The 27,527-nt window shown below is 50.6% G+C and overlaps 1 protein-coding gene across 14 annotated transcripts in view; it reads left to right on the top strand.

Moving 5' to 3' along the window:
• The window catches only part of MEGF11 (multiple EGF like domains 11), a 252,033-nt gene extending 224,668 nt beyond the window's left edge, over nucleotides 1-27,365 (top strand). For 7 of the 14 annotated variants that reach the window (XM_050309792.1, XM_050309791.1, XM_050309794.1 and 4 more), the window contains 6 exons: nucleotides 95-328; nucleotides 6,571-6,689; nucleotides 13,469-13,535; nucleotides 17,758-17,814; nucleotides 23,785-23,991; nucleotides 24,567-27,365. In XM_050309792.1, the coding sequence (XP_050165749.1) occupies nucleotides 95-328; nucleotides 6,571-6,689; nucleotides 13,469-13,535; nucleotides 17,758-17,814; nucleotides 23,785-23,991; nucleotides 24,567-24,727 (845 nt within the window). In that variant the 3' untranslated portion in view covers nucleotides 24,728-27,365. Of the gene's footprint in view, nucleotides 1-94; nucleotides 329-6,570; nucleotides 6,690-13,468; nucleotides 13,536-17,757; nucleotides 17,815-22,747; nucleotides 22,931-23,784; nucleotides 23,992-24,566 lie in introns of those variants that run through there. The other 7 variants (XM_050309798.1, XM_050309802.1, XM_050309805.1 and 4 more) reach the window with 5 other exon arrangements.
• The last annotated feature ends 162 nt before the right edge of the window (nucleotides 27,366-27,527 follow it).

Raw genomic sequence — 27,527 nt, 5'->3', positions numbered from 1 at the left:
TACTTGCTTTAAAAAAAAAAAAAACAAAACAACAGTATTTCGAAAATGAAATGCACGATTCGATTTACAGTGTGTTATGAATTACTTTTAACAGCGGCTCTTATGATGGAAGAATTAAACCCCTATACTAAAATTAGCCCTGCTCTTGGATCAGAGAGGCACTCAGTGGGAGCAATCATTGGAATTATTATTCTCCTTCTAATTATTATGGTCTTGCTGGCACTGTTTGTGTGGTATCGACGGAAACAGAAGGAGAAGGGCCATGACATGCCAAGTGTATCTTACACTCCAGCCATGAGGATGACTAATACAGATTACTCACTTTCTGGTAAGGGTCTTTTTATGTTAATCAAATATAGACTCGTGTTCCTGTGTGCTGGGGAAATACAAGTTTCTGTGATGTGTAACATGTGCTACTGAGCCTCGAAAATAACGAGCTTTTGTTCTTCCCCTGAATCCCGTGATCTGTAAACACATAACAGGGACAGGAAAGCAAATGCAAACTGGTTTAAGCTGCTTGATATGTGGAAGTTTACTTAGCACAATAGAGGATATACCCAGGCAAGAAATGTGCTGCATGGGCTTTAAATCACCTGCATTCCTATTGCAGTGCAGGGGAGTTTTCCCTTCGTGAAACCTTGAGAGGCCTTTTCTTGCTTGAGGAGGGGGATTGACTGGGTCAGTCACAGGCTGCTGGTTGTGGCTGTGTGGCAGTTTGTGATTTGAGGTGTCCTGTTTGTTGTCACTCTCTGCTGAGCACAGACCTGTCCCTGTCATCTGAAGAGCTGGTGTGAATTCTCTTCCCGGGAGCTGATGAAAGCAGCAGGGAGGAAGGGGATGGCTCTTTGGGATCACAGCGTTCCTCCTTCTCTCAGTCTTCTGCCACTGCTGTGGAGGACAGCTTTTCTTGACAGATTGGCTAAACTTTGGAGGATCTGATCTCCTTTTCAGCACTGTCACTCTTCTTCATTCCTCTCTGGCCGATATCAGGGAGGATACCAGGCAGGAGATAGATTTACTTCCTTCTGGTTTCCTCTGATCTGTCTCTGGTGGGGGTTCTCCTCAGGGTTTGCTGCCCTTCTGACTTCTTCTCTTCCCTTTAAATGGCTGAAACTGTAAGTCCAAGAGAGTACAAGCTCCTGAGACAGGCAGAGGCCTGAGACAGGCCTGCAGTGCCTTTTTGTTGCTGCTTCCTCCTGTGAATGCACGAGGCCCATCGGCTTCTGTGCTGCCTCAGGGCAACATGGCTGGAAGCTTCCTTCTGGAATTCCCTGCCCAGGATGCACCTGGAAGGAGCCTCTCCCATGAAGCCAACGATAGCAATGCCTGGCTACACCTGGAACTTAATCCCAGATCTTCTCTCCTGGCACTGTGACTTCAGTCCTCGTGTCAGGGGCGTTTTCCTGCGATGGCAACTCCCACATCAGGGGCTGCCTGTTGAACACCATTGACCAAACTCATGTTTAGACCACTCACTAGAGCATTCCTTCTTCTGGTAGCTCCAAGATTGAGGGAAAAGTCATCCTTGGATTTCCTCCCATCGCTCCTTATGTTTGAATTTTAGCTTTGTTGGCTCTCGCTTAAGCTGCCCATTTGGGTAAGAAATGAATGAAAGTGTTGACAGAGAGGGCTCGTCTAATCCTTGGCTAATTGCCAGCACAGCTTGGCCTGAAATTTGTCATTTCAACACCATTTGAGGAGCCAGACCACGAACATGCAAAAGACAGCTGTGGCCCATCTCCACAGCAGCCAGGCTCTGGGTTCTGAGGAAGCAGATCACAGCCACTGGCATGGAAAAATGTCCTGAACTTCTCCGTGATCCATTTCTCTCCCACTGGCACCCTATCCATCTGTGTACAGAGCCTGCTCCACCTCATTTATCTCTGTGGTTCTCTAGTTAATGGATGTGCAACCCAGCATGTTTAAGGGACACAGCCTGGACACTTTGAAGTAAGGAGAGGAATGTTGTTGGGAGTTCCTGAGTGGAATTACTGAGCAGCTCCTTTCAGAACAAAAATCTCTTTTTTTTTCCTCCATATTTTGCTATGAAAGGAGACTTCCCAGTAGGCCTGATGGTGTCCCAGTCTCAGACACTGCAAGAAGTCTGGAAAAAGGCTAATGCTGGGAAGGGATTCTCCCATCCTGGAAAGGTAACACAGACAGATGACTTTTCCTCCTCAGCCACAGAGAGGAAACCACGATGTTTGAAGATGTTGGTAGCCCAGGACTGTGTTTGTAGGTTATGGCCTTTGTGGGCTTTAATTTGCCATGTAAAACATTCTTCACATTCCTCTCAGGTGCAGCCACCTCTCCCAGAGCTCCTGATGCCATGTGATACTTAACTCCATGAGGAGAAAAAAAAAACATTTTAGGGATGGGTGAATTCCTGGATGCATCATAAACATCTGAGGGATCCCCTCCTTGGGCTGCATTGGACCTGGGATCTCCTGTGGTCCTTGGGCAGTGACTGAGTTTAATTCTGGCCCTCGTGGTGCTGCTGCTCCGTGTCAGCCCAGCTTGGGAAAACCCCTCACCATCCCAAACAGCACCAGGTCAGTGGTGTTGCCTGGGCTTCCCTGGGAAGAAATTGGGGAATGGTTCTTCCCTGTTCATCTCAGTCAGTGATGGAGATGCAGAGACTGGGTCTTTTCTGGGTCTTTTCTCTCTCCTCTCTTCGTGCAGTCCTTGTAGTAACAGATATTTTATCATTTAGGATGCTGCAGTGGAGTGGGGTCAACCATCTCTTTCTGGAGGTCACAAGAATGATTTTCTTTCTTCTCCCCCTTGGAAAGCTCTGCCATCTCTGCTTGCAGAGGAAGGTTAGGAAGTTAGAAACGCGCTGCTCCATCTTCATCTCATTATAAATTGCCTGCAGGTATCAGCACTGTTTCAAGTTGTGGTTTTTTTTGTTTTAGAAGGGCGTTTACAAATTTTAAACAAAGGCTTCTGAAAACTCCCTGCCAAATTCTGACCGTCCTCCAGTACATTCTCTTACTGAGAGGCTTTGTACCCATCAGTCATTACCATCCCAGCTTGGGCCTTGCCAGTGCTGCTTCATCTCCCTAGAGCAGGGACAGGAGAAGGTGCTGCTGTGCATCTTCCTCAGCAGGAAATGGGCAGGTGGATAGTGAGACAAGATCAGAGACAGGGAATATCTGGGTGGCAAGAGACAGCACATGTGTGTCTGAGTGCAGGTGTGTGTTGCAGAGGATGCTGAAGGACAGAAGCAGCACTGCACAGAGGAAACAGGGATCCCAACCTTCACCTGGAGGTTTGTATGTGGATTAAGGGCAGAACAACATGCAGATGTACTTGTCCAATGAATATAATCCCGTGTAAACTCATGTGCTTTGGCAGGAATTCCACCTGGATGGCTGCAGTCTCCAGCTCTCTGTGGGTCGTAACGTTATGGCTCTCCTGAATCACCAGTTATTATTTTGCCTGTTTGCTCTCATTTGGGTAATGGTGGTGTTGTTTCACAACAGAGTCACATACACAGATCCCGAGCTCCTGGAGGCAGCCGTTTCTTCCAGCACATTAATTTATTTCTGGAGGATGTTTTTGGTCTTTGCTCTCCCGAGGCCGATAATCCCCGCGTATGTGTGAGAGAGATTATGAGGCAGGGGAACCCCCTGGGCAGCCCTTGGACTCTTTTGCATTTGTGGATGAAGGATGTGGCAGCAAAACACACACTCTGCCCAGCAGCCAGAGGGAAAGAAAACCACCCATGCTGGGAGAGCTTATCCACAACACTTGGATCTGAGAGCAGACTTTCCCAAATAGGCCTGAAATCAAAATGGTGCTCCCCAGCATGAAAACAGCGCATTGCATCCAGGAAAGGTTTTAAAGTGCAGGCTGTTCAGTTCAAGGAGATGGGGACAGAAAGGAAAACTGTGTGGCAGTGCTGGAGAACAGCAGAGATTTCCCCTCAGGACCTTCACCCAGACTTGGGTATGAGCTGAAGTGATGTCTGAGGCCTTACCTTGACTTTCTGGTAGAGGCGAATCCTGCGCTGAGAGCCAAGAGCTGAGCAAAGCCTGATAAAAATAAAGCACCGTGGATCCTGAAGGCCAGACAAGACACTTCCAGAAATGATCCGCAGTTGATGTGTGGTGGGAGGTGGCAGAGTGAACCCTCCTGCCTGGAGCCTGCAGCCCCCTCAGTGGTACTGTGTGGGCAGAGAGGACCCACATGAAAGCAGAGCTCCATTTAGCAGCTGACAAGTCTGGGTTGGCATTGACTGCAGGGCTCACTTAGTCCCCTTTTTCGTGCCCTGTTTCCACACCACTGTCCTGCAGCTGCTCCAGGATGAGGACTGGTGCTCCCTGTGTCACCCCACAGCCTGGGCTGGGGGCAGGAGCTCAGTCCATCGGGTGTCCCTTCACAGGTCTGATCTCCCCATGGTGACATGAACATTACCTCGGGGCTATTTTTGTTTTGGTTTAATTTAAATAATGCCCTTTCTTTTAGGCATTTAAGTCTTTGCCTTCCCTTTCAGAGCAGAGTAAAATTCTCACCTTTGGAAAGAGCTGGGGTTTTTTGTGGGTTGTGGGTTTTTTGTTGTGTTTTTTTTTTTTAAGCAGGGACAGCATTAGATTTGAATGTGATTGAATATTTCCAGCCAGCAGTTACAAGAGCTTCATGAATAAATGTGTAGAAAATGGACTGTGCTATCAAGGTAAATCAGCCTGGGTGGGTACTTAAGTATCGACCAAATGGAACTCTGTAGAAGGAGTAATTCTGAGAGCAGGGTGGGGATAAAAGGGCTGTGGTGATGTGTATGAGCTCAGGGTCATTAATTCAGCACGGTGCTAAGTAGTAGGGCAGCCTGGGAGAGTTTTATTCCAGCTCATTTTGGGTGCAGAAAGCAAGCTATGGCCAGATAAGCTGGGGGTGAACTTGCAAGGTGTCAGCTGGTCCCAGCCCTCAGCTGAGTGACAGGGGAAGGGGAAGGCAGAGCTGGTGTGACTCAGCCATCAACACTCACCCACAGACAGGCAGACACAGATCCAAGTGTCCATCCTTAGCTGGGAGCACAGGCTGGGAGGAGGGTGATGAGCTCGTGCCAGCCCCCCCGAGCAGGCTCAGGGCTGTGTGTGAGCAGCTGTGTCTGTGTTTGTGGGCACACACCGGCACAGTGCGGGGTTCCAGCCCCAGTTCTCACTGGCAGACCCCTGGAGATAGGTGTGCTGTGTTCATTTGGTCACAAATGTCACAGACTTGGAGCTGGGGAGGCGGCAGAGCCCTGGCAGCCTGGCTGCAAGAAGTTCGATGCAAAGACTTCAGCCCTAGAATCACATCCTGATCTACTTCATGAGCAACAACCCCAGGAAACAAGTGAGACTCAGAGGCTCTGCTCTTACCACAAAACAGGGCTGACCTGGAAAATCCCTGTGCATGTTTCAGCAGAAGAGAAGTGCTTGGTCAGACCTGCACATGCAGGAGCAGCTTCCCCTCAGCTCCAGCGCTTACGTAAGAGATAAAGGCCTGCAGATAAAGCCCCTTCCTTGAAACAGGATGTTCTGCAGTAAATTAAGCTAAATCTAGATCTCCACAAGATGTCAGCAAAGCAAAGTGCATGTTCAGAGCGAGGCAGAGGGCAAGGGGAGAGGGGTGATGGTGGCTGGGAACCCCCTCAGTGCCAGGGGGGGCCGTGTCCTCCCTCCCCCATTGCCACCAACCTTTGTAAAGATGGGGATGGGTTCAAACAGCACTTCCTTACCCTTTCCACATGCAGGTGTTCCCTATAACCAACCTCTCTGCCTACAGTTTGAGCCTGTGGTTTATTCAAACCCATTCATTTGCTTCTTACAGGGCTCTGTTGTTTAAATGCTGCTGCTCCAGTCTGATTTTTCCATCCGTTCTTCTGATGGTACTTTGAAATATTTATCAATTTGTTATGCAGCTGGAACCAGATTGGGATTGATGTTTTCCTTAGAACTGCCAGTATAAATATGATGCCTCTCTTGGTAAATGTGTTTATCAGTTAAAGTGGGGAAATAGATAAAATGTCTCTGTAGATAACAATGTAACTGCCCGGGTTTGCCTTTCAGGGCTCCAGATTTCTTTCTTAATAAGCCTGCCTACTAAATGTAAAATGGTTTGGACTCCCTGGGATGGTTGTAGCACCTTGATTTCCGACTTTACTGCTGGTTTGGTAACAAAAGGTTTAATTTGTTTCATCACTACAGGGGCTGTTCTGCTCAGTAGCTCTTACAAGTTCTAAGCTAAGGAAGCAGCTGTGTTGCAGCCCATGCATTTCCCAAGTCTTGCATTCCCTCCCTCAACCTGCAAAAGCAGCTGGACTGTCAGGAATGGCCTTTTTAACATCTTCAGAAAGATAATGCTGTGTTAATTAACTATTTTTTCTATTTTTTTTTCCCCTTATGTGTAATGCTGCTAGTCAAGAGCTTCACCCCATAACTCAGGACAGATTGTATCTGCAGATGTTTTACAGCGCCCAGAGCTCTCACCGAGATTTCTGAACTAGATTGTCTGTGCCACGGTTTCAGTTTCTTAAGGATTGTTATGGCTTCCAAAGTGCTTTGTGCTGACTTGTTCTCTCCCCAGATGTGTCTCAAGGTAGCGGCAGTGTACACTGCTTTTCCAATCCCAGCTACCACACTCTCTCATGTGGTGTGACCTCACGCTTCTTCCCCAGTAATCTGGATGGAAACAGCTCCAGTAAGGTAGATATTACCCCACCCCACCGTAGCAGGGTTCTTATCAGTTCAAGGAAATCAACCCAAGCGCTGTCTGTTGGGTCCTGCTGTCTGCCAGCTCGATTTAAAACTCCAGGGAAAGGTCAGCTTTCCCCTCCCAGCACCTTCCCACCCCCTGGGAGCGGGGACTGGAGTCTCAGCACATGCCTGTCTGGGTCAGCAAGGCTGGGTGTCTTAGCAACTCCAAGGTATGTTTGCCTCTCAGAAGAGATAAATAACCAGATAAATATAATTATCCATGAAAGGAACACAAGTAAATCAAAGGAGCATTAGGTCAGTAATCTCACTTTGCTAGTCCATTGTTTCCCAGGCCAGCAGACACACAAATTCCCTGCTGACACAGACAAGCAGAGAGCTGCAAGAAGGCACCTGGGGTGCTTCTGAGCATTGTTGTGACTCACCCAGGGACACTGTGGGAGCTCTGCTGTCACTCCTGGCTCTCCAGAGGAGCTGTTCCCACTGTATTGCTCAAACACTCAGGAGTACCTTCCTTGTCACATGTTGATTCCCTCAGACCATTCACAGACAACACTGAGACTCAAATCACCACCTTGGCAGTAGATTTAGGGGTGGTAAATGGTAAAACAGCTCTTCCTTTGGAACCCTGATAAGCCAAAGCATAGGGAGAAAAAGGAAATGCAGTTGATTTCATCAGGGTTGTCAGCTTTAAAAACAATGGGACTTGCAGGCTGTGTCACCTTAATCCAAATGTAACTACTCACTGGAAAGCCATAGGAACAAGATTACTGCAAAAAAAAAGGGACAGGATTGTACAAGACAGGCAAAAATATCTCTTCATGTGCTCCTGGAAGTCATTTCTTGGTTATTAAAAGAAAATCTCATTAAAATATAATAAAAAGGCTGGCTCCAGAGATTTCTCAGAGAAATGTTTAGACAGATGTGTAAATATGTTTTCTGATGTAGATGGTCCCCTTGCACCATGCATTTTTGCTCCCCAAATTGAAAGTGCAAACTCTCATATAATGTCAAATTTAGGATGAGTGTCCACCTGGGCCACTAATCCTGTTGCAGAAATTTAAATGAATTCAGAAAAGGTCAAAGCCAGCACCTCTCCTGGCTTCCCAGCCATCTCCTCACAGAGCTGCTTCAAATATGAAGCTGCTGGAAAGGTTTAAGCCCCAAGCGATGCATTGGGATCAGCCTGGAAGCTGCTCCCCCTGCTGCAGCACTGGCTGTCCAGAGTCAGTCAGCAGTTTGTCCTGGTAGTCACTGAAAGGAAAACCAATGGCTCTGGTATTTTCAGGGTGTTTATCTCAATATATAACCTGATATTTCCTTTAGCTCTCCCAGCATCTCAGTTCTTAACGGGAATGCTTTGCAGCGCTGAAGAGCTGAGATGGCCAAAACCAAGCTTTGTCTGTCTGCAGCTCTCCAGCCAAGTGAGACAAAGGAGCACATAAAGCCCCACTGGCTGCCTTAACGAGTTCATTTCCAAATCAGTTTGCCTGCTGCCATTCCCACTCTCCGCAGAGAAATGTGCACAAGTTGTACTTGGAGGATTCGTTTCTTTGTGGTGCCAGCTGGGGTCACAAAGGAACCAGCACAGATGCAAAATGAAAAGAGATGGCAGAGGAATCTCTGCAGTGCTGAGCCAGAGCCCGGGATGTGTTATCTCTCCAAGGAGATCATGCCTTGGGGAGAGGGACTGGAGCCATTCCTCTGTCCCTGCCCTCAGAGACAGCTTGGGCCAAGGCAGGACATGGGAGGTGCAGCCCCTGCTCCGGTGTGAGGAGGGTTTTCTCTCCTGTGCTCCCCCAGCCCCTCTTGTCCTCTTCTCTCTTTCTGTGGCTTATTTTGCCTTTTCTCTCCTCTTCCCTTGCTCTTCACTCCACTCTATTATTTTGTTTTTCTCTCTCCCTTTTCCTACTCTCTTTTCTCACCCAACTCTACACGTATTATTCCCGTTTTCCCTCCTGCTCTGCTCTCCCAGCCCCAGGATCCCTGGCTGTGGCTGTTCACTGCTGTTCTCAGGGGTACCTCCCCTGGGGAAGGAGGTAGCTGAGGGTGGCTGAGGGCAGGAGCTGAAGGGCCCAGCACTGCACTGACAATCTCAGTTTGGGAGGTGGGTGGATCTGTCTGCACAGGACAGTGGCAGTGCCCAGCTCGCCACATCCCTGCCAGGACCAGGGGGAAGGTATCTCACCTGCCCATTTCCCTCTGCCAGGCAGACATTTGGCCACTGCTCAGGACCCTGCACACGTCCTGGAGGTAAATCACTGAAGCTGCTGAGAGACAAATACGAGTGGAGGCATTAAAACTAAAACCCGCAGGGCCGGGTGGTTGTGCCAGTGGAGCAGGGACTGGAACACAGGCAGGAGGAAAACAAGTGGGAGGAGAAGGGGGAGAGGATGAGAAGAGACTAAAAAAAGGCTTGGCTTCTTTTATGTGGCAGAATGAATGCTGAGGGGGAGCATGATTGCCATCTCTAAATACAGCAAGGTAAACACGAGGAGGGAGGGGAGCTGCTGAAGTGGGAGGACAGCGCTGGCACGAGGACAAATGAGGATGAACTGGCCGTGAATGCATCCAAGCTGGAAATTAGATTTCTAACATCAGATCAGCAAGATTTTGGAATAGCTTCCCAGGAAGACTAATGGGACAAAGAAATGTGATTACTGTTAAAATGGAGCTTGATCAGCTATCTAAGGGATTATGTGCCTGGGTGTTTGCAGTAAGAGGCAGCAGGACCCAGGGACTCTGTGGTCAAAGCCCTTCCAGTCCTGTGTCCCTAAAGCCTGTTCCAGCTGCCAGCAGGAGCTTGTTGGGCTGAGCTGTGTCCCTGTGCAAGGTCCAGCAGAGTGGATCTGCATCTCTGGGGTTGAGGAGGAGGCAGAGGCTCCAGGAACCCCGTGCTGGACACCTTGCCCAGGTAACTGCTCTCCACGTGTCAGTGGGTTTGCCAGGTCAGCTTGGCTGACATGCTGGAACCACTGAAGTCAAGAGATATTTTACTATCAAACAAGTGAAGCCAGAACTTGATCTTTTGTCCTACAAAAGTTTGGCCTTTTTTCTAATGACACGTGCAGCAGCAAGTAATAACGATGCTGTGAGTTACCCAGGAGTGTCAGACACGAACTGGAGTGAAATTGTGCCACCAAATCAGCGCAGCCAATTTTCCAAAGCAGATAAACAGAGATACACACCCACCTCCACACCTGTGAAATCACATCAGAGCTCTCATTGCTTGAGCTGAAGACCACATTTCAGATGCTGAGGACCTGTTTTGCTCAGAGGGCCTTTGGCAGAACCACTCTCAGGGCTTCAGTGCCAGCTCTGTGTTTGAGTTTTTGAGCTGTGCATTAAAATTGGGATAAATCTCCCTTTTACTGAACCCTGCAAAGCTTGTGAAGATTCCTCTGCATAGAGCACAGGGCTGCTGCAATGGTCACAGGCAAATGGAGGATTCTCACCTTGAGCTTTTGCAAAGCTCATAATTCCACCCTCACCCCCTTCCAGGTGTTGCTGGTTTCTACAGACATCATAAAAATCAATTGCTATTAGGTGTCCTGAATTTTTAAAGCCAGCAGTTTCACATCTATTAAAGGGAGTTCTAAATTCTACCGAAGGCTTCACATAAAATTAGAAACTGCAAAACAGAGGTCACTGGAAATGGTCTGACTGGATGTCACCCAGCTCATAAAAGGGAATTCAGCCACAGAAAGCATCATTAAAGTACCTGTGACTAAAACTTGCCCAGGAAAGAGGAAGGCTGCAAATTCAGAATGGCTGCAGAGCATCCAGGATGGGCATGAAAGCTGAGCAGCCACTGGCTTGGACCAGGGAAATCTGAAGCCAGGAGTCAGGGAAATGAATGGCAAAGCTCTTATTGATTGCTCTCCTGGAGGATAAAGGCAAGATGGAGCTCCTGCCAGCACTCCTTTGCCTAATCACCACGCACTTCAGAAAGCTGAGCGCTGACAAATGGCTGGTGGTGGTCAGGTGGCCACTGTCATCTCTGCAGCTATCTCAGCCAGGCAGATAACGACTCTGCTTTGCTCCTGCTGGTGTCTCCTTGTTGATCTTAAAGCAAAAGTTGCCCAGATAGGAGGTAGTTTTAGCCAAAGTGCTAAAATTACCAGCTAGGAATTTTAATGGAGAAATTGGCTGTGAAGGATTTCTTCCTTCAGAAAAGCAATTTTGCTTTGCACTAAAAATTGAAGTATTTTCTATCTTAAAAAAAAAAAAAAAAAAAGTTAACAAATTATAGTGTGTTAAGAAATGATAGTAGCACAAAGAGACAGCTATAATCACATTTCTTCCTAATTGCTGCATTCAGAAAAACTTAGAAATGTCCCCAAATCATTTCATTAAAAAGAATCAATTCTAGCCCGTAGCTCTTCATGCCAAATTTTAGGTTTGTGAGCTGATTTATAAATCCTGCAAACCCACAGCTTTTAATAGAAACCCCCAAGACTTTAATAAATGTGCTCTAAGTGGTGCAGCTGGGTTGGAAATCAGCGTTTGTGTTCTGACTGGGAGTTCTGAAGTGAAGGACGAAGCCGTGGGCTCTGAGAACTGATGTGCTGAGGTGTGTCGGGCCACGTTTCGAGCTGATCTGCTCCTCATCCCTGTGCCACCGCTGTTCTCCTGAGTGCCCCATCGCTCCACACCCCTGCCTGCTGCCAGGGTTTCCATTCCCAGGTTGGGGGAAGCGCCAGGAGCTGTTCAGTGATACAGAAATGGCTCCTGTGCCCTCAGCTGGGAGATGCCAACGCACAGCCCGTGCCAGGAGCGGGAATGTGCAGCCACAGCCACTGCTCAGGGGCAGGGATTGCTCTGGAAATGCTGCAGACAAGCAGCTTTATCAGCTGTCTCCCTGCTCTGGGCACGTCCTTGAGGAGAGTGGCTGGTGCAGAGGTGCCTGCTGAGCTGATGACACGAGTTACCTCATGGGAATACGGACAGAAAATGAGGAGGAGCAGGAGGGGCCCCGGACACAGCGGGCACTGGAGCTGTGTGGTGACAGATTCATGGGCTGCAGGGCCTCAGGGGACTGTTGGGATCATCTGGCTGCACTTCCCACCGAGCACAGACTGCCCTGAATTGATGCCTCATGCAAGGTCAGCACTGGTGGCTCCACAGCGGAGTCTCCTCAGTCAGAGCCGGGTTTGGATGGGTTTGAAATGGGCTCCTGGGCTGGTGGCACAACAGGAAGGGGTTTGTGACCACGCAAATGTCCTGAGGGCACAGGGCTGTGTCCCACTTCCCTCAGGTGGCACGTCAGGAATTTCCAGGAGTGCTGGGGGACTTCCTGCAGAGTTCCCTCAGTGCCCAGGGACAGGGATCACTGCAGGCACAGGGACTTGGGGCTGCACCCTCAGGGGGGTGGCTGTGGCACTGAGGGCTGTTGGACTGGGCTGGGAAGGTGGGTGGAAACACCTTTGGACTCTGGCTGTAGGTGCTGGGTGCCAGCTGGGATTTAATATCCCAACAGCCTTCAATACATCATTTAGCTTTTTCTTTGTTCCAGGTCTGAAAACCCACTGAGAAAGCTAAGCAAAAATTAATGAGAGATCAGGAACAGTTAAATGTTGTGATAATTTTGAATACTTTCTATCAGTTTTAACCTCCTTTTTGTTAAGCATTTTCTTGTAAATACAGTAAAATAGCAGAGCTGAACCCTCTGGACAGAGGCAGGAGGCTCCCCAGTCTGGAAGCAGACATGGGAGAGCAGTGGTGGCTTCATAACCATGAAAGGGTTGGGATTTGCTCTTGAACTGACACTTCCTCAGGACCAGCTGCATTCCAGCAGTTGTGGCTTTCGAGGGTGAAATGTGAAGGTGGAAAACTCGGCAGCTTTACCAACTGCAGTGATTCCCAGACCCTCCTTGCTGGGACTCACCCGATCCCCGGGGGCTTTGTAGAACCCCTTATTGCCGTGGTGCCCCAGGCTAGAGGAGCCTGGTACCCCCAAAACAGCAACCCCTCCCCTTTCACTGACCACAGAGGTGCTCCAGGGGGCTCCCTGCAGAGCCCCAGATCCCCTGTGCTTGCCCTGGTGTTGTGTTCAAGCATCATCTTTGCTCGAGCGAGGCTTCGGCAGATGGCAGAGAAACCCGGAGCACGCTGACAGCACACTGGTGGTCAATGCACCAGCAGCCTTTTCCAGGCATTCCCACCTCGGCAGCGTGGGATGTGTCCGTTCCCTGCCTCAGGCACACAGGGGGTCCCAGCTGCCAGCGCTGGGAGAGGTGTTTTTCCAGCAGCAGCATCTGGCTGGCAGCCCTGGGCTCCTCTCCTCACTGGCAGATCTGCACAGGGCTTCGTGCTTCGCTGCTGCCAGAGTTATTTTCCTTGAATTGAGAGAACTCTGTCACCATCCCATCTCTTGTCACCGAGCACGCAGATGTCTCAGCAGATCCCCTCAGTTGCGAGCAGCCCCTCTTTGCATGCTGATGTAGGTGGGTCTGATCCATCCCTCTCCATGAGTTGTTGTGGAGCTGCCAGCACGTCACTCCACGGCCACAGGTGTCCAAGTCGTGGTACTCAAGGAAATCCTGTGTTTTCCAGCATGTTTGTGTTCATGGCTTGGTGAAGTGACTTTCCTTTGTGATTTTCCCTAATGCTAGTGAACAACTGCCCAACTCATACAGATTAAGGGCTGAAATGTGAGGCCAAGGTAACAGCCATCTCCCATTTCTATTCCTGACGTCCTTGGGCTGGAGGCTCGGGTGGGAACTGTCTCTTTCTTCCAGCATTAACCCATTATCATACTTTTTGAACAGCTCAGTAACAAAATCCTTGACAGAGAAACTGCAGACTGGAGACCCTACAGCTATCTGAATGAACTAGGTCAGTAATTTTTAAACACTTTCATCACCTTAGTAGACTTTAGAGCGATTCCAGACCCAAGTCAGCCTTTCATGGAGGCATTAACAATAATGATGAATATCGGTGTTGTCTTTATTTCACCATCAGAATCGCCAGCAGTGAAAGATGGAGAATTGAGAATTGTTTCCTTTACCACAAAACCACAGACTAGGAGAGCAGAGTCAATATTCATTCCAGCCTCCCTTCCAGAGTTGCTGGGTTGAATCACTATCATCATCTACTCCGTAAATGTTTTTTTTAAGGACTGACTGAGGATATTAAAAATTCAAAATTGGGATTTTTTTTTTTTTCCCCTTTTCTTTCATGCTTAATAAAGCTCAGCACTAAATGCTGGCATGTTGATGGAAGTGTGGAGCCTCCGTGGGAGCCGGGGCGTGTGATCCGCCGTTATCTCCCAGTAAATCACACCCTGCCCGCTTCTCAGGCAACTCTCAACCACCAGCCAAGCCAAGAGTGAAGTTTAATTGCCTTTCCTGGGTTTATTCTCCCTGGCTTAAGTTTTTAACAGGGTTTTTTAGCAGCTCTTAGCTCAAAATCTTGCCCAGATTTAGTGCTTTGGATGCTATTTGTGTTCCTATCTGAGCACTTGGAGTTTGCCCTTTCCTTTCCTGGGATTACTGATATCTTCCTGAAAATATGCTGTAGGGTGGGAAAGTGCAGCATTAAGGGGTATTATGGGATTTTTAAGGTCAGCTGTCTCTCAGCTCACGTGGCACAGGGATGAACCCAGGGCAGCCCGTGCTGTCACTGCTCCTGGCACACACCAGGCCTCGCTCCAGAGATCCTTCCCTGCATCAGGAAAATCACAAACCTGTCAAACTTCAGTGCAAAACCTCCTCATCATCAAAACCATCAATGTTTTTGCTGTATAATAACCTGCAGAGCTGCTGTTGTGCTTACCTGTACATGACGTGGGGGGCAGGGGGGGTTGTCAGGGTTTCCAAATGCTCCCTCAAATCAAGTTAATTTTCCTTTTTCCATTTTACTGCCTTTTTTTTTTTTTTTTTTGCACACTTATTTGCTTTATTTGTGTTTATCTGGCTGTGTCCTGAGCTCCCTGTGTGCCATATCTGTCCTGCATTCGTGCATTTTATTTTACTAGCAGGAGCAATGCCAAATGCCTCTGCAGTAAGAAGTGCTAAATACTTCAGCTTTCAGCTAAGTGGTCTCCAGCACAACACTCAGCTTTTCCCATGGCATTTTGCATCCAGGATACCTTTTTCTTTCTTTTTTTTTTCACTGTAATTGATGAAAATGAGGGGTTTTTTTCCTCCTTTTCAGTAACAGAATGAATGCCTGCTGGTGCTGACTCCCATGATGTTGAATCCTTGCTCAGATCAAGGTCATTTTTACATGAAACTGTAGAGCAGAATTGTGAGCGAGAGGTGGGGGAGAACTTAAAGGGAGATGGAAGAGACATTGCCCAGAAATTTGGAATGCATGGAAACCTTCAGCTCTTCTGGTCACCCCCCTGCCAACGACCCCTCAACTGTGGCAGTGATCCCAAAGGATGGGGCCCACCAGATGAGGAGCATCAGGCTCACAGAGACATCTCTAGGCTCCTTAGAATTTGCAGGTGTCCTAAATATTAGTTGTAGTTGAGGGAAAGGTAACTGTAAGAATATCTGTGTGAAAATTAGCTCTGACACTCATCTTCTAAAACCCCCAATCATAAGGAGTTCTCTTAATTCCAGTGGGTCTCACCAGCCTGCAGGTGTTCTGCCTGTTTTGCAGGACTTTGTCTGCCAGGTTCATGTTTTTTCCAAGCAGGAAATGTGAGGACAAAACCTTTCTTTTTGCTGCTGCTGCTGCTTCAAATATGGGGCTTTGTCAGAGAGCTGGTCGTGTCTGCTCAGGGGAATTGGGGTCTAGGGATGAGCACAAGTAATTCCCATGGACATGGCCTGGACAGATCAGAGTTTGGGGACTCTGGTGCCAAGAAGAGGCGGCTTTGTCACCTCCCTGTGTGGCACTGCCTTCCCAAGGCAGCCCAGTCCTCGTTACAGGGAGGGGCTTGTCTGCTGCACAACAGGAATTCCCTGACAGATCTCTCTTGCTCTGGTCCAGCCTGCACTGAGCAGTGGCAGATTCCAACTTCCAGCTCCTCTCCCGAGGGAGTCAAAACTCCTGAGCCAGGTCCTGAGTTCAGGGAGGGTTGTTGTGCTCCTTGGCTGCAGCAGAAATGGCTTTATGTGGAATGGGTTTTTAACAGCACTCCTTGATGCAGAGACTAAAGGGTGATTTGCAGCCCATCGTGAGGGACTCAAAGCTGAATTTATTCCAAAGCCACTAAGTTTGATTCACAGCTGACTTTGCATTTTTCTCAAAGCCAGGAGGTGTGGAAAAGTATTTCCAGCCAAGACTCTGATTTCACCCAGCAGATAATTCAGCTTCAGAGTTAAACCTGGACTTCCATAAAATGCCACATTCCTGGCCTGGTTAGGACTTTTCCACATTAATGACTTCTGCAGGTGAAAAAATAACGTGTCCATCGTTCACTTCACCTCCTGAGGAGCGCAGTGAATACACAGAAATGGGTCATAAACCCACAGTACTGTAACAGATAAAAGAGAAAACTAAAGGCAGAATTGCAGGGAATAGGTTGGGAAGGGTCAGGTGGGGCTCCCAAGAGCAATGTCCTCCCCAGGGGTCAGCCTGGAGAGCCTTTGCTTCCCTCCTGCAGCCCCTTCCTGCTGGGACCTGCTGGGAGCTCTCCAGCTGTTCCCAAACACTGCCTGGGTGTTCCTGCCCTGGGGATTGCTCAGCCCTGGCAGGAGGATGTGTGATCACCAGGGATGGCCTTGGGGAGCTCCACTGCTGGGAAAGGGAGCCCCAGCCCCTTGGATGGCAGCCCAGGGATGAATTAGCTCCATCCTGCTCGCCTGGGACTCTGCCCTGGCAGAGGACAGGGCAGGAAAACAGCACTGAGCTCATCCTGCTGTGTGCCAGAGCTTCCCACAGCTCCCTGTCAGCCTTGCCCTCTGCATCAGGAGCTGGCTGGGGATCAGAGGGGAAAATAAAGCAGAAGGTGCTCCCATGGACTGGGGGGTCACTCTTGGCCAGAAGGAAGAGCTCCATCACAGGGAGCCAGCCTTGCACCACCAACTCACCCTGTGCTCAGGGATGAGCTCTGAGAGCCAGAGCAGAGGGCTTGCTTTGTCTTTGATTCACCACTAACACCTTTATTGTCTAATTCAGTCATTTTCCTTATTTAGCAAAAGAAACCCCAGAGGTGTGATGATAAAGGCACTGGTACAGCACTGCCCGTGGCTGTGACAGCTTTTCTGCAGAGACCAGAGGACACTCAAGGACAAACAGCTGGGAAGCCTCTGGGACACAGAGTTTGCAGGGCTCTTTTCCCAGCCTAACTGAGTTACTTGACTGGGAATCCCAAAAGCCACGAAGACATTTCTCAGTAACCAAATCTGCATTGATTTTCCGAGTCAATAAGAAATACCAGACTCTATAGTTAAAGAGATTTAAAGGCTTGCATTAGGTTTGCCTCTTGATTGATATCGAGGGCAGTCTGCAGCAGTGGAAATGGAAGAGGTTCCCATCCCCTTCTGTCTCCATGAGGAACAGAAGTTCCTGTGGAGCCACAGGTGTTGCTGTCAGCTCTGCACTGTCAGACCACAGGGCACACTCAGGGACTGTTGTCACATCCATTACTGAACCGTGCAAATTTATGAGCAAAGTTACAGTGGGTAATTCGAGCAGATTGTGAACACCTCAGACCTAAGGCTGTGAGTCAAATAACCCACTGCCCACGAACAAAACAAAGCCTAAAATACATCACAGGGTGATGCAACACAACCTGCAGACTCAGGTGGGAAAGGACACATTTCAGGCTTCTTTCCCTAATCCAAGCCAGTGTTTCAGTCCTGAATGTACCAGCAGATGATTTTTTTCCTGATCTCCTGATGGATGGCTGTTCTTGGTAACCCTGCTGCAGGAAAGCCCTCCCTTCAGGGAAGCTCTTAAGCACACGCAGAATTCTGGGCATGCACAGGCTCCCCACTGAAGCTGAGGGTGTGCTCACAGCTGAGGATGTGCTTAAGAGCCTGCCTAAATGAGGGCCTCGATGTACAGTTCAGGGGGAAGAATATTATGCTGCTCAGTAGTCAAAGCAATCCAATTTACATCAATATTTATTTGTTTTCCGTTATATATCATTTTTATGCAGGTGCTTGTGGGATGGATAGACGTCAGAACACATACATAATGGAAAAAAGCTTCAAAGGTATGGTATCCAGTGCTGCAGAACCCTGCCAGGTGTGAGGAGGGTGCCCTAGAAGAGGTGAGATAGGAGCACCTGGGACAGTGGCCGGGACAGGCAGGGAGGGACAGAGCCATGACCCACACAGGCTGCCTGCTGGCAGCACTCCTGGGCCAGGAGTTATGGATTAGGGCTTGCCAGGGCCACAGGCTCCTGCCTGGCACAGCAGCACAGGGCAAAAGGGAGGGCTCAGCTGCAGGGCAGGAGGGGCAGGTGGAGCTGGCTGGGCAGGGGACACTCCTGTAGCACCCACTGGCCACCCACAGGGATCTGGTGGCAGCTGCTGAGGACAGACCGGGGTGTCCCCCAGCTCTTGGCCATCCTGAGTTTAAGCAGAGCCCCCAGAAGATGAGCTGCCCCTGCCTCGAGCCCTTTGCTGAGAGGGGTTTGGAGCAGAGCTGCAGAACAGCCCTCCCTGAGGTCACTGACCCCTCACATGGCAGGAGAATTTACGGGCACTGGCTCCAGGGCAGGTCTAAAAAGGGATCAGGGATGAGTCCTGAGCCAGGCCCCGCTGGTTTGACGTTTCACTTGTCCCCCAGGTTTACATTCCAAACATTCCAGTGATGCCTGGACATGGAGCACTTGGCTCGTGGTTCCCACCAGCTCCTGACAGGTTGGGCTGGGCTTCAGCACGGGGAACTTGTGCTCCAGAAGGTGGAGCAAGGAATCTGCCTCGTGGGGAACAGGCAGGTTTCAGGCCCAGGTCCTTGATGTGAATCCAGGGCTGTTGTGCCTGTTCATGCCTGGGAATGTCCCTCCCTCAGCCAGGGAGGGAAATAGCACAGCAGTGCCCCGGAGCTGCTGCTGGCTGAGTCACAGGGCCAGTGGTGCCCTCACACACCCCTGGGTGCCAGACACCCCTGAGCTGCTCCAGAGCCACCCCTTTGTCTGAACTAACAGGGAATAGCAAAAGCTGTTCCTCACACAGAGCAGTGACCGGCCTGTAGGCAGGCCTGGAGATCAATAATCTCTTTGTAGCTGCTGTTTTCAAAATACAGTGGTGCAATATTTGCTAAAAATTCACCCTGCTGCACAGAAACACCAAAGGAAAGCAACAATCCATGACCCAGTCTGTCTTAATAAAGCTAAAATTAAAATATTAAAAGGGCTATGTACATATATGATATATATTATACACAATAATCCACTGCTACTTCAGTGGTTCTCTTTTTGAGAAGGAAAATCTTACTGCATTATAGCTAGCTGTTCTCTTTGCATGGAACTATCAGTTTCATTAATTTAAAGTAAATTGCTGTGTTTACAAGGTTTAAAAGCTGCTTGAAACACATGCAGCAGGAGCTCCCATCCACAGGCACAGCCACACAGAGGGGAACCAGCGGGAACAGAGGGAAAAGAATCCCAGGGACAGGGAACTGTGAAATGTATTTTCTGTTCCTACATATTTTGCTTATTACTTAGGATCTGAGCCATTTCTTTTACACGTTCATCTCCTTATAAATGGAGAAATCAGGCCCAGAAGCCGTGTCAGGGCAGCTGGGGTGTTCTTTGTGCTGCTCAGCTGCCTGGGGCACCCCCAGCCCTGGGGGAATTCCTCCCCCGAGGAGCTGGGAATGTGCCCCATGCTCAGCTTGCAGCTCTTCCTGCCCTGCCAGGTGCAGAGTTAGCCCTGACTCACCAAAATTCCTCTGAAAGACGGAGAGAAAGAAACTTCCAGTCCCAGACAGTTGGGTCCTGTCAGCAGAAAGACTCGGCAGGCGGGGGGTTAGTTTTTATCTGCTTTCATCCACTCTTCTCCCACCAGGGGGGTCCAACTGGGGAAAGTTTATCCTGCAGTTGGAAGTGGTGTTTGGTGCCCCTGGACCAGCTCAGAGCCCGGGAGGGGGCACAGGGGCTGGGGCTGAGCTCAGGCTGTGGTGAGCCTGGTCCAGCACCCCCTTCCCCAGGTCTGGGAGGACACCAGAGCCTGTCCCCCTCGGGGCTGGCCCAGAGCAGGGCACCAGGACAGGGCTGTTCCTGTGCAGCCTGGCACAAGGAACGCTGCCAGGGAGGGGCAGGGGGTGCAGGGGGTCAGGCACAGAGGTTTGGGTCTGCCAGGGTCGCTCCCAGGCTCTGACAGCAGCAGGAGCCCTTCAGGCAGGGAGGGTTGGGTGCCACACTGGTGGCATCTGCTGACAGGGGCTGGACAGTCACGAGATTTCCAGAGCAGGTTTCTGAGCAGTTTCTTTGCATGGTGCTCAGTGACACCATTTCCAAGCTTTTCCTTGCAGCTGAGTCCTTTTCTATTTTTTAGAAGTAGTTTTTTGAAAGAGTGCTGATGCACTGGTGGAATGACGTGACCTCCAGGCAGTAACATCTCAAGGAAAACAAACTCTTTGCACAACAGCCAGGAAACCCCTGGAGCTGGAAGCACTGATCCCATTCAGCCTGGTTCATCTGGGGTTTGGGCAGGGTGTGTCCCCACTCCTGTCACTCTGGGGAGCTGCACTGAGCCCTGGCTGTGTTCCTGTCCCTGCAGCAGCCAGGGCTGGGCAGGACAGGGATAGCAGCCAGCAAGGCATGGCATCCCAAAGGGGTTAAATAGCAGGAACAGCACGTTCTGCCTGTGTGCAGCACCTTCCTCAGCACTTCCAGCGGGGCAGGAGGTTCCAAGGCTTGTCATTAGGATGCCAGGGGAAATTCAGGGGTGAAAGAGAGGAACCCAGTCTGTGGGAGGGACATTTTTAGTCCCTGCTAACAAAAATAAACCCTCCGAAAGGTCTGGAGATTGGTATCCAGGCAACACAGAAAGCAGGGGCTGCAAAATTAGAGCATATTCCCCATATTTCTCTGGAAGTCCAGCTGATCCAGTGCTTCCAGTGAGTCCCAGCACTGTGGTGACAGTGCCATGGCTCGAGCTGAGCTTCCACCTCCACCAGAGCTCCCTGTGGGTACAGGGGCGATGAGGAGGCAGCGTGGGCAGAGCTCCCACAGGGCCTGCAGCACCACGGGCTGAGAATTTCTAAACACCCTTGTCCTGGTTAAATTAATTCATGAAATGAAATCTTGACAATCGATGCCAGACTTCTTAATTATCCCCCAAATTACCTTAATAACAAAGTAACTCAGCTGCTTCTCCATCCCTTAAATTCTCCCTGATCCAGCACAGAGGGTTTCTGGTGGGCTAATGACTCCCTGGTGTGCAGCACATTCCCAAACAAGGCTGGTGCTCCATAAAATAGATTTATTGTATCCAGAGCGAAGGGCTGATCCTGGAGCTCCCTTTTACGTCAGAGGGAATCAGCTCCTGGGCACCTTGTTTCCCAACATCTTCTGGGGAAAGGCAGCTCCTGGGAGAGGCCAAACGAGTCTGGGCAGCCCCAGCGGTGTTTGGTGTCTCCCAGTAGAGCCTGGCAAGGGCAGGGCTGGTGCTGAGGGACACCTGCCTGGCGAGGGGTGTCAGCCCTGGCAGCAGGGCAGGTGAATTTGAGCTTAGGAAGGTAAAAGTAGCTGAGCTGGACTCAATAAAGTAGCTGATGTGCTGGGATTTTCTCCTGTGCCAGCTCCAATGTGCCCAGTTCCATAAACAAGCAGCACTGACCCAGCACAGCTCTGCAGGAGCAGCGTTTCTCTCTCAACCCTTTTTTGCTGTAGTAGCCAACAGTCCTTTATAATTGACATTTGATTGTTCTAAGCCCAGCTCTGGTTTGATTTGTTCCCTCCCAGCTGTGGTGCTTTGTAGTGACACTCAGGGCAGGGGGAGGATCCTGCTTTTTTTACCCCAGAAAATGTTGCTCAGCAGCACAGCTTGAGACAGGGAAGGAAGTTTGTCATAAACTCCCTGTCTTGCCCCAAAATGCAGAGCTGGCTCATTGAAGGCTGGCCCAGGCTCTCCTAACAAGCACCACAGACCTGCAGTACCACCAGGAGCTGTATCCTGCTGTCAGGTAGAGCTGAGCCTTTCTTTAGCTGAGAATGGAGTAAAAACCTCAGGAATGAGTCTCTCCTCATCCAGCCATGCCCCTGAAGCAGTGAGTGCTCCCACTCTGGCTCCTTGTCCAAGTGAGGGAGTTCACTCATGCACAACCCTCCCAGTGACTGAAACTGGGGCCCAGTCCAGATAGGTCTTTTCACTCCAAAGATTTTGATTAATTGATTAATTCATTTGTTAGGCTTTGTCCATGGTCTCCTCACCTCTCACACCAACAGATCCCAGACTCTGGCACCTGAATTTGAGTCACACACAGAGAACAAGGGCCAACAACACTGAGCTCACTCATGTGCAGGAGCCTTTGCTCTCCCAGGGTTGCTCCATCGCCCTGTAGAAGGATGGGATGGGGCAGTTTTCCCCTGACTTGTACTGGGATGGGGGATGGTGAAGCTGGAGGGCCAAACCCTGTGTCCAACAGCCAGGGAATGTCGGTGTTCCTTGGTTCCCATCTGCTGTGATACCACACCAGGCGTGTTTCACTTGGAAGCAAAGGCACTGCTGATCCCACCCAGGCTGAAGTCAGACAAGGTGGTTCTTGGTTTTATAACTAAATTACCACTGCAGTGGTGCCAGGGCCTCTGCCAGCCTCCCACCCTGCATGGTCCAGCCCCTGCTGCTGGTTTGTTTGCAGGGGAGCTGCTGTCACTGCCCCTCAGAGCTCAGGGCTCTCCCCCCTTGCCGTGTCCCTGAAACCGGAGGCCAGGAAGGCAACCCCTTGTGCAGGTGGCAGGGCACGGCCTGGCACCTCCCTCAGGGCTGAACCCAGGCCAGGGGCACCAGGCCCAGGGGGTGATGGACACACAGACACAACCCCAGAGCTGGTGGAGGGAGAATCACACCCAGTGGAGCGAACCCGGCGAGTGAGGGAGCAGGATGGGGCTCGGAGACGAGGTTTGTAAGGGAGGAGCGATGTCGTGTTGTCTGTCATTTCTTAACCTGAATTTCTCTTTTTGTCTCCCATACTAGACAGCGGGGGCAGCTGGGATTGCAGCTATTTTGCAAGTCCCACTATTTCACCGGGAGTATTTCATATATACCAGGATCTGCCTTTGTACTGTAACCCAGCACAAGAAAATGCCTCATCTTTCATTGCATCGCTCTAATTCTAAATTACTGGCACTGCCCAGCAGGATGCACACGGCAGCAATGGCACGTTCTTGACTGTCAATGTTAAGACTTATTTATTCTCTATTGTTTTGGTTTTTTTTTTTTTTTTTTGAAGCAAGACTGGCACTGTACCTTGCAGAGGGCTGGCACAGCCCAGCCAGGGTCACCAACTGGTGCTCGCAGCTCTCACGCCAAGCTCGTTCCCCCCACGTAGTGCTTCTGTCACCATCTCCTCTCCAGCCCAGGGGAGAGGAGCAGGAGATGTTTGCAGCAGTGAGGGGGGGAAGCAGAGCAGAAGTGAGGCTCAGACAGAGGATTGTCCCCCCCCTGTGGAAACCCAAGTGTTCCAGCTTGCAGGATGCTGGATAACCCCGAAGCCGGCGCTCTCAGGGGGCCACACACGCCAAGGCTGCACCGGTGCAGTTCTGAGCCTGTGGCAAAGCTGTGCATTCCAACACAGGGCCTTGGATGTGCCCAAAGCCCCGGGACACTCACCCTGCAGCTGGCCCAGCAGCCCCAGCCCTAGCAGAGGGTCCTGCCTGCAGAGCCCACTCGTGGTCCCGTGCGGGGTTAAACAACACGGCTCCTTAGGAATTAGGGCAGGGAGGGAAGGCATTGCCACCTCAAATTAGAGACTGCAGTAAATGACAGCTAGGACCTTTTACAGCTAAACCTTCGGTGCTGAGCAGGTTTTCATTTCTTTCCTGCCAGTGAGTTGTGGATGCAATGGTGTGGAACACCCAGAGCACAAGCGCCGGGTGTCTGTGCTGGATGCGTCGAGGATCCTCCTTCCCCCCTGTCCCCTTGTCACCCCCAGCCTTCCTGCAGAGGCTCAGCTGTAATTACCTGAGTTAAGCTAACGACCCTGACGCTCCCACCCCGCTCTTGTTTTGCAGATTATATGAAAGAGTCCGTGTGCAGCTCCAGCACTTGTTCCCTGAACAGCAGTGAAAACCCCTACGCCACCATCAAAGACCCCCCCATCTTAACCTGCAAACACTCCGAGAGCAGCTACGTGGAAATGAAATCGCCTGGGCACAGGGAGTCCCCCTATTCCGAAATGCCAACTTCATCCACAGCCAATAAAAACATCTACGAAGTTGGTGAGCAGTGGGTGGCACAGGGGCTGCTCCAGCAGCTGGGGGGGGTTCAGTGTAGAGGCTGCTTTTCCTGGCACAAGGAGCCTGGACTTGGCACAGGGCAGGGAGGCACTGGCAGTGGGGGGGAAGGCCTGAGCACTGGGGTGTTGATTTGGGGAGCTAAGAGCTGTGGTATCCTGAGCTGAAAAGGGGACTCATAGGGATCATCAAGTCCAACCCCTGGCCCTGCACAGGACACCTCAACAATCCCACCCTGTCCCTCAGAGCGTTGTCCAAACCCTCCTGGAGCTCTTGGGGCTGTGCCCACTGCCCTGGGGAGCCTGTCCAGTGCCAACCAACCTCTGGGGGAAGGACCTTTACCTGGGATCCAGCCTGACCCTCTCCTGACACAGCTCCAGCCGTTCCCTGCATCCTGTTTGGTGCTTTGCTCCCTGCTGTGCCCCCCGTGCTGCCTCCTGTGCCGCTGGAGCAGGTGAGGGGGTTTGGGAGGCCGAGGTCCTGTGCTTGGGCAAAACACACGAGGACAGTCACTGGTTTGGGGAGCGCTGCTGGTTGCCATAACCCAGTTTCCCTTTCAGAGCCCACTGTCAGCATAGTCCAAGACGGCCGCAGCCGGAGCGCCAGTTACCTGCAGAACCCGTACGACCTCCCCAGGAACAGCCACATCCCTGGGCACTACGACCTCCTCCCCGTGCGGCACAGCCCCACACACGGGCCCTCGTGGGACAAGCAGCCCTGAAGGGATGGACTCCACTGGGCCCTGTGCTGCCCACGCCAGCCGTGGGGAAGCAGAGGAGGAGCCGTTCCTTTTCCACACTGCAGGATGCCGACGGATGTGGACTGGCTCACGCACGGACCTGACACAGCATCGGCTTGGGCCAACTGCAGCTGCATGATGTTATTTATAAAGACACTTTTCTATGGGTAACTGGAACTAACAGAACCTCCTCCACGTGTGGCTGGAGTACATCCCCCCCCCCAGGAAGGGGTCCACGTGCTCCAGGCAAAAACTCTCCGTGGCTTGTATCCTAACCCTGGCTTTGCTGTAAAATAAACCACAAACACATGCTAAGTAGAAGGACTAAAAGATGTACATTTTTACCTACTGCATCGAGAAACCTTTTGCCCTTAGGAACAAGGTGACTGGGAATGCACTGGAATTGATTTTTCATCCTTGTCATGGGAATGGACGTTTTTCTGAAGGAGAGCAGGGAAATTGTCAGTTCGCTGTCAGGACGCCTCATTTGCTGCCACCGCCACCTGCAACCTGTGCAGATCATGCTCGATAGTTAGCATTGGGATTTTCATCTTCACATTCAGCACCAGAGGGTTTGAGTTGAGGAATATTCACACAGACACTTCCTGTGCCATTTTTTAAATCCTTCCCAATGTCCCCTGATCTTTGCTAACGACCCTGTCCACAGTGAGCCTCCCACCCACCTTTCCACACTTTCAATTGGCACAGATGGGCTTTAGTTTTCCTTTTCACAGCTTCTCTTTTGTTGGCTGAATCCAGCAGATCTGTCGGGCCTGTAAACTGCTGCACCCCCCTTTCCTGTCCCGGGACTCTGCAGGTCTGCACAGACCAGCCCTGGTTTCATTTCCTCTCCCAAAGCTTTCAGAGCCACAACAGCTTCTCTCTCCCATCCTTCCAAACCATCTCCTCATGGTTCACTTGTCAGCATGCCACCGATGACACCCCTGAATTCAATGTGCATTACCATGTAGTGCAACGTTATCCTTTGGTGATTCCACCTGAGATGTCATTAAACGGAGCTGAAACTGGGTTTTCTTTTTCAGCAGCTGTTTGTGAACTTCTTATCACAGGGCTGACCCATGGTAAAGTTTTGGACTGAGCCACCATGGTATTTTTTTTTATTATTATTATTATTTATAATCTTTATTGACCTAGAGAGTAGAGTACTTGCCGTTAGTTCCTTGTAGATTTTGAGCATGAAGTAGTATTGACTCTAAGTAATGTAATTTTATTAGGCAAACGTGGAAGTAGCAAGTTGATGCCTCTTAAATATAAAGAAATATCCTGTTGCACATTCACCAGCCTGGTGGACGCAGAAGAGAACGGAACCAGCCCCACCAGTCTGATCCCTTGGGTGACCTGCTGGGCTTGGCACTGGAAAGAGGAGCCCTCCAGCTGGGAGAGAGTGGCTGGATCCCGGCTCCGAGTCACCCTGGGATCACCTGGAGCACCGTGGTGGGGCCTGCCCTGTGCCCACAGACGGGCTCAGCCTGGGACTGAACCCCTGGCAGGGCACTCCTGGGAGCCCTGACCATCCTGCCCTGGGAACCCTATCCTTGAGAATCCTGTCCTTAGGAATCCTGCCCTGGGAGCCCTGTCCTTGGGAATCCTGTCCTTGGGAATCCTGCCCCTGGGAGGCCTGTCCTTGGGAATCCTGACCCTGGGAACCCTATCCTTGAGAATCCTGCCCTGGGAACCCTATCCTTGAGAATCCTGCCCTGGGAACCCTATCCTTGGGAATCCTGTCCTTAGGAATCCTGCCCTGGGAGGCCTGTCCTTGGGAATCCTGACCCTGGGAACCCTATCCTTGGGAATCCTGTCCTTAGGAATCCTGCCCTGAGAGCCCTGTCCTTGGGAATCCTGCCCTGAGAGCCTGTCCTTGGGAATCCTGCTCTGGGAGCCTGTCCTTGGGAATCCTGCCCCTAGGAGCCCTGTCTTTGGAGTCAGGACCCCCCAGGTGGTCAGGCTGGCTCTGAACCCCCCAACCCGAGCCCAGAGACCCCTCCAGCTCCCGGAGCAGCCGCTGTCCGTGCCCCGGGATGATTCCCACCCGACTCCTGAACGCTGCATGTGTGCATGGGGGCCCTGAGCCAGCAGCAACAGCAGTTTTGTTTTCCAGGAAAGCCTTATTCGAGATGTAAGGAAACAGTTAATTTGTAGGGCCAGCAGGGATGTATTTGATGTACCTGAATGGAAAGACTTACCTCAAAAATATCAGGAGAAAGGCGGTTGGATAAGGAATATTCTTGTTTAGCCCTACCCTGACACCCAGCACAAGCAGCCCCAGCTGCCAGCCTGACCCGTGTTTGTGTTGCTGTAGTTTGCAATGAGACTCCAGAGAGCAGAGATGTGCTCAGTTATTGTGTTCTGGTTTGTTTTTTTTTTTTTTTTCAAAGCAGGATTTTGAAACCAAATGCAATGATGTGCATAGAGCTTAACAGGAAAAAAAAAAACAACAATTAAAACAAACAAAAAAAAGGTACCTTCTTGTATATTAGCATTAGCTTAGGAAACAGGCACCAAAATGGCAATACTTTTTTAAGGCGAGACAGATTTGTAATATATTTGTTCACTGTGCAAAGGTATCCTACCTTGTACAAAATAAATTGAATTTCTCTCACCGTGCAGTTCTCAAACTCACTCATTTGCAGAGCAAAACTCCAGCCCCTGCTCAGGTCCGAGTTCTCCAGGTGAGGTGGCTGCTCACGAAGGGGCTGCCCCTCCACTCAGCCAAAAACCCCCACGGGCAGCAGGCACAGGACAGGAAAGGCAGGGCTGTAGT

This window comes from Myiozetetes cayanensis, unplaced genomic scaffold (assembly GCF_022539395.1).
Source record: "Myiozetetes cayanensis isolate MyiCay16 unplaced genomic scaffold, myiCay2020 scf14, whole genome shotgun sequence".
In the NCBI taxonomy this organism is placed as follows: Eukaryota; Metazoa; Chordata; class Aves; order Passeriformes; family Tyrannidae; genus Myiozetetes; species Myiozetetes cayanensis.
Note: the sequence above shows the minus strand (reverse complement) of the source record. Positions and strands in the feature narration are given on the sequence as shown.